Below are 6,518 nucleotides of genomic sequence, written 5' to 3' on the forward strand. Positions count from 1 at the left end.
CAGCTGTGTTTAAAAAAGAAAAATAGTTTTAAAAGTAATGTGTCTTCCCTTCATCTGCTTTAAAAACAAATGCTCCACTAGCCAGATTAAATTCTTTAATACCGGAGGCGGTGGTGATACTACAGGGGCCGTCTGAATCAATGAAAAATGAAAGTTTCTTTTGGCCGATTTAATTAGTTGATTATATTATTTTGTATGAATCATCTGACCGGCAAAGTAAAGTGTAATTACCTCAAAATTGTACAGAACTTGAGTAAATGTTCTTAGTTACAGTCAATCACTGGTACAACTACTCAAAAAAGTAAATACCAGGTATTTCTCCTTTCCTCTACAATGTCCAGTCTTTCCTCTTTTGTATCTTCATAGTTTTGTTCTCTTCACTTTTAGTAGTAGAAAGAGCTTCTTCTTTTTTTATTAGTACCTGATTCATACAATGAAATCACACTGTTAATTCGCCTGCTGTATTATTAGAAAGTGTTAAAACTGATAAATAGAAGCAGCAATGTGTTGAAGTTTTCTGAAGCTTTCACAGAATGAGTTGTTGCAGCTTCTAGTTGTTAGCGTGTTGAAGTGTAAACAGACACACTGACGAGCCTCCTCCTCCACAGATGGGAAGCTGAAGATGTGGGTGTATGGTGTAGCAGCCGGAGCCTTTGTGCTCCTCATATTCATAGTGTCTATGATATACCTAGCTTGGTGAGTTGACGAGTTTAATTCCCCCTATTTATCATCATCCTCATTCATGTGACCAAGCCCTCATTTTTCCCTCCGTTTTGAGTTAAAGCACCGCTCCTCCACCCTCACATCACCGTTTTTGTTTGTCTTTTATTTCCTTCTTGCCTCCTTCATGCCGTCCTCTTGTGAGCGCAGCAGCTACTGTGCCAAGGTGCATCGCTCTCTTAAGGCCCAAGAGTCTGACGCCAATGGGACGGCAGTCTGGGTGGGCCAAAATGCACATGAGATGATTTACACCTGTCCCGATTGCCAAGAGCTGGCTGAAAGCAGCAGCAGCTAATGAGGATGTGGAGGGTTCACCCGACACAGCCTCCAGTATAAGTACCTGCAGTCCTTGACCTTTCCCTGTGACCTCTCTAAAAGTGTCACATGTCCTGCCTGACTAGCTGAGTGAAGGTGTTGGTGCAGGTGAGGACAAACCGCCCACCAAGATTTCGTTTTAATCCCTGTAGATTTTTTTAGAGCGTGTAGGCCAAATAGATGTAGTTAAACTGTTGATTTCACCCCTGTTTAGGTACCTGAAGTAAAGGTCTTTGACTTGATCAGTAGTTTAGATTTGTTTTTGTTTATACCTGCTTTTAAAAGGGACCCAAATCTGATCAATGTGTTCGTACCAAAACTCTCAAAACAAGCCACACACTCACACAAATCACGGTTGAAATAAGCTCACACAAGTCCAGTTACCATCACAATAGGAAATAAACAAGAGGATATCGTATCTCCCAAAATGTTGAACTATTCTAGTAAAAGCAGAAATACTCAAAAGGCAAGATACTCAGATACAAGCAAAGGTCCTGCATTCAACAGCTAAATGTACTTAATGTATCAACAGTTAATATTTCCCTCTGAGCTGCTGTAGGTGAAGTATAAAGTAGAAATACCCAAGTACAACTTCAATACTTATAGTATGATGAAGTTTGTTATGTTTTGTAGCCCGAGTTTGCGAATCAGTCAACAGGAATTTTATCTGATCTATATTTTAAGATGATGAAAATGTAGCTTCTTCATCAGATACTCAGATCAGGTCAGATAAAAGTTACTCTCATAGTCCAACTGGCAGGAAAACATATTACATAACACCCATCTTGTCATCAGTATTGGGTCCTTTTAACAAGAAGGTGTAAACAGAATATTAGCAAAGCACAGTGTCCTAATCTGGATGTAATGACACCGTGTCTGTACAAGCACTATTATTTTAATTTACATCCTCACGGGTATGTTAATGTATTTGTGCAGCTCTCCAGTTGAACAACTTCACATGTGTGAATATAGATTTGTCAAAGCTGAAGTATGAGCACAGATCTGCTAACAGTACAACAGCAGACTGACAGAGTTAAGGAGATAAAGGAGAGTCGAGAGCTGAATTTTACTACAGGGACTCATTTCTGTCCCACAAATTAAATCTAAATCGACAGACTTTGAAGTCTCACTAACTCTAGCATGATGTCACGCTGCCCTCTGGTGGTTAAAAGAGGAAGTAGGGCAATTCAGTCCCCTTTATTTCTCTCCTATTTAATTTCCTGCCAAAATCACGAGCTCGTTATCCTTTTTACACATTCAACGTAACATGCTTTGAACAATTATATAAAAATAATTAACTTCTGTAATATTAAAGTATTTTTAGGTTTTGGACTGTTGATCAACCAAAACAGGCTGTATAGTGACCATACAGTACATGTTTATTATGCCCCATTCAGCTCTGAGAAATTTTGAGGGATTTTTAACTATTCTGTGAAACGTTGTGGACTAAATGATAAATCGAGACGATAGTTGGCAGATTAACTAATAATGAAAATAATTTTTAGTTCCAGTCAATATTCCTGAACATGAATAACTTTGCCAAAGCGACAGAGAAAAGAGCCTGAATGATTTTTGTGGCAGCAGAAGACTTTGCCTGAAAGTTTGCGGATGTTGTGAGTTTACTCTGCAGTGGTTTCATCAGCTCGTCACCACAGTCCCCCGGGTGCTCCTCTGATTGTCTTTACCAACTTTCCCGAATATTATTTTTGAAGCAGCTCAATACTCCAGAGGCCATTACATCACATAACTCTGTACTCGTTGTGCTGTGGGAGAAAGTTTGGAGAAAAGTTAGAAATATTAATTGGACTGTCCTGCAATGACAAGTGGCGGAAACTTTATATACAACATTGGATTAATTGAAATTTGATAATCAATACGGCACAACTGAGTATTAACTTTAAAGTCTTTCTGTTGAGGATTTAAAATACTATATTTCTGAGTGTCTTAAATTATGCCGCCGTTACTTTGAGACACAAGCTGGTATTTAAAGCAGCGCTGACAGCTCAGAGAAGTACAAAGGTAGAAATCATGCCGTCTTCCTCTAAAGGTGCTTTTTTTCTCCCTGGAGGCGTAGTAGGAAATGTCTGGCATGTGCACCGAGTTTGCATGCAAATTAACTTACTAATAACCTTTAATGCTCTTAGATCTAGACGTCTGTGTCCTCTGCACATGAAACAAACTGTTTGTCAGTATCCTGTTCTTGTTTTAATAGACAAGTCTAGACCGTCTCACTGTTTGTGATGTTTTTAAATAGTGGAGATTTGTTTTTAGCTCTTAAACAGTCAAGTTATGTCAAACACAGAAGGTCAGCTGGCTGTTTTGAAACTGAAATACCTCAGATGTTTTGGATGATGCAAAAGCTGGTGATATTCTATATTTGTGTTTTTGTCAACAGATTCCTAGAAAAGACCAACAACAAGATGATCTTACTAGAAAGTATTATCTGTGAAGCTAAAGCCTAATATATCTTATTACTCTTACACATTAGTAAATAACACTGTTGCACTGGTGAGATGTTCCTTCATTACCATAAAAACAAACACTGTAGTTTTATTTTGACTCAGTCCCACATCAACGTCCTGCTAGAGCACAAGATGTGTCTTAATCCACCGCTGAAAATAGCCCACAGCAAATACTGTATTTGCTCCAGAACACTACAGTGTTGAGCTGTTCTGGGAGTCGTTTTTAAAAATAATAATAATAGTAAATAATATCTTCAGTAGACATGAAGGGGCTGAGGTACTGAGATTGTTGGTTGTGGTCTTTTCATGGGATTTGTTGACAATAAGAATATAGAATACTAAAGACTTATCCTTTAATGTTTGGTCATTTGTTTGTGATGATCATCATCTCATCGGGATTAGAGACTAATAGGAAGCTCCACTTTTACCCTCTTTTAACTGGGAAAGTCATTTTTCTCATCCTAAACTGGCAATAGACAATTTTTTTGCCTTAACGTACCATTATGAGGTAAATGTTGCACAGTGTAATGGCTATAGAATAATGACACCATCAGCGTTTATATTACTTCCCTATAAAATCCGCTTTCACTATGCAATCTTGTCTGCCGCCGGACACAAAATCTCCCGGGAAAATTAAGTCTGACTGGCACCATTTCTATCGGCATTCATGCCTCCATTCTAGATTAAATGAATGCATAAAGTCACTTTGCGTTGTTAGTAGCTGCTTGCGACAGCAGCACCAACAATAATACCACTCGGAAACACTAGTGGGTGGAAAAGTTGACAGCAGAGTCTAGAAAAATATATATCTTCCCAGTTCTGTATTGAAATAGCAAGTAATACAAATAAAAAAAATCGTCCCTGATGTAGAAATCACTCCCCTCATCCCTGTTTTCCATAATTACCTCCATGTTTACCTGACACACACAGTATCGGGTGCAGTAACAGCATGGTAAGTGTCGTAGTTTATACTGCCGTTGTTGCCACTCTGACTCTTTTTTAATCTTTCCTCACAGCAAAAAGCCAAAGAGACCTCAGAGACAGAGGCAACAAAACAACCGACTAAAACCTCTGACTCTCGCCTACGACGGGGACACGGACATGTAGTCCCCCGGGAGACGCTTCGCCGAGCACTTCACCTGTCATAGAGACCCACTTCATCACAGCCATTACAGTGAGGGACATGGATGTTTGCAGCGTGAATGGACACGTCACAGAGCGGAGAAATTACAGAAAATCCTCTTAGTGGAGACACTGGTGGGCTTTTACCATTTCAACTAAAGCTCCATTCACTCCCCCTTTTGTTTTCTTAAAGTATTTTCTTTTGCTAGAGCCTTCGTGACCTCCACCGTGTTCAATGAAATGCCTTTTTTTGCCCCCCCTACACGTCCACACTTCTGTAAAGAAAAGACTCATTTCAGTCAGAGGAGAGAAAAAAAAAAAAAAGCTGGGTGCTGAAGAGAGACCCAGCTCTCCTGCTGTCTCTGAACATGGCAGCACAAGCTCCAACTCTTCCCCCGCGCTTTTTCTGCTTGTCCCTAAAAATGCTGAGTAGCTGGAGGCTTAGGATGCTCTGACGGTTCGTACGTTGCCAAAAGTCACCGCAGGGAAGAGGAGGAGGGAGAGGAAAATCTCCATAAAAAGGTTTGGATTCCTTTTTCTCAATCCTCAACTGGGTTTTGACTCAAATCTCTTTTACAGTCTTGAACAAAAGGGAGGCATTTCTTCTCTTCTTCTTTTTTTTTTTTTTTCTCTCTTCGAGGCACACAGGCCTGTGTTTGTGGGATAAACTGATCTGTACGATGCTGATGGAGGAGTTGCCTGCAATCAGTTGGTTCACGGAAACTACTGCCTGCCTGCCTCCACCCTTTTCTTTGTTTCAGGCTCTACATTGCACTATATTAGTGCAGCATGATATGCACATGTGACTTCTACCTTCTATTGCCATAAAACACTGCCTCTTCCACAGACTAAACCATACAGCAGAGGAACAGCTACTGTAACGCGAAAACATTCAAAGGAAAACAACGGCAACAGGAAAAGATGTTTAGATGTGTCACATTCTACAAAACAGGTGTGAATCTCAAGTAAATATATGTATAGATTTTATTTCTCACAACTGATTTCTTTTTTTTTTCTTTTTTTTTTTTTGGTTGTAGTAAAGTACCTTTTGTGGTTTGTAGATTTCGTCTGGTGTTATCACTTTATTTCTGCCCAGATGCAATTAAATGATATCAAGAGGTGACTTCTTTTAACAAATCGCCGGCTTTAAACTTCTTTTTAATCATAAAAAATTCAGATTCTTTACTTTTTTTTTTACCTGCAGTAGTACATTGAGGAAAAACTGACATTTTCCAGTGATTAAAGAAAAAGACCAATAATTTTAAACCGTTCATGTCACGCAAACGTCATTTCTGCCTTACTGACGATTACTAAATACTAACAGTCCTGTAAACAGTTTTAATACTTGAATGGGCCATACATTATACACATAATTAAGACTACATTAATGTTTTCTTCGAGGTCTCTCAGCAAAGTATACGTCAAGAGTTTTTAAAACTTTCTCATGTAGTAATCCGTATCATAGGTGCTCTATTGTTTCACACTACATGAGGTGAGATATAGTTAAAAAAAACAATCTGTACAAACAAAACTCATTCAACATGTTAATAATAAGAGAACACGCTTCTGCTGAGTTCAACGTTAAAACAAACTGGTGTGGAGAATGTTTACCTTTTTTGTTGTGGGATTTGTAAATAACAGCGATTTTTTTATTTTTTTGGAGACAAAAAATATCAAAAGTATGTGTACATTTATTTTGTATTGCACAGAAAATGTTTAGTTTGAATATTGCAAAGTGGGTGTGTGATATTGCCGATTGTTGTTATCATGATGCAAGTTGTATGTTGTGAAAAAAAAGGAAAGAAAAAAGAAAACGACGAAAGGCTGAAAGCCGTTTTGTACAGGTTGTTTATATGTATGGGAAGAATTACTGAAAATAAATAAGGACACGGTTGTAAA

At 38.5% G+C, this 6,518-nt stretch overlaps 1 protein-coding gene across 5 annotated transcripts in view; it reads left to right on the forward strand.

The window, feature by feature from the left end:
- The window catches only part of thsd7ab (thrombospondin, type I, domain containing 7Ab), a 186,512-nt gene extending 179,994 nt beyond the window's left edge, over positions 1–6,518 (forward strand). For 2 of the 5 annotated variants that reach the window (XR_014622946.1, XR_014622947.1), the window contains exons 27-29: positions 609–696; positions 871–1,143; positions 4,514–4,586. Coding sequence is in view for 3 of the 5 variants with exons in the window: in XM_084357197.1 (XP_084213323.1) it covers positions 609–696; positions 4,514–4,604 (179 nt within the window). In the remaining 2 variants the exon portion in view is untranslated. Of the gene's footprint in view, positions 1–608; positions 697–870; positions 1,144–4,513 lie in introns of all 5 variants that reach the window. The other 3 variants (XM_084357197.1, XM_084357199.1, XM_084357198.1) reach the window with 2 other exon arrangements.

The sequence above is a fragment of the Pagrus pagrus genome (assembly GCF_965226575.1).
Source record: "Pagrus pagrus genome assembly, chromosome: 7".
Lineage (NCBI taxonomy): Eukaryota > Metazoa > Chordata > Actinopteri > Spariformes > Sparidae > Pagrus > Pagrus pagrus.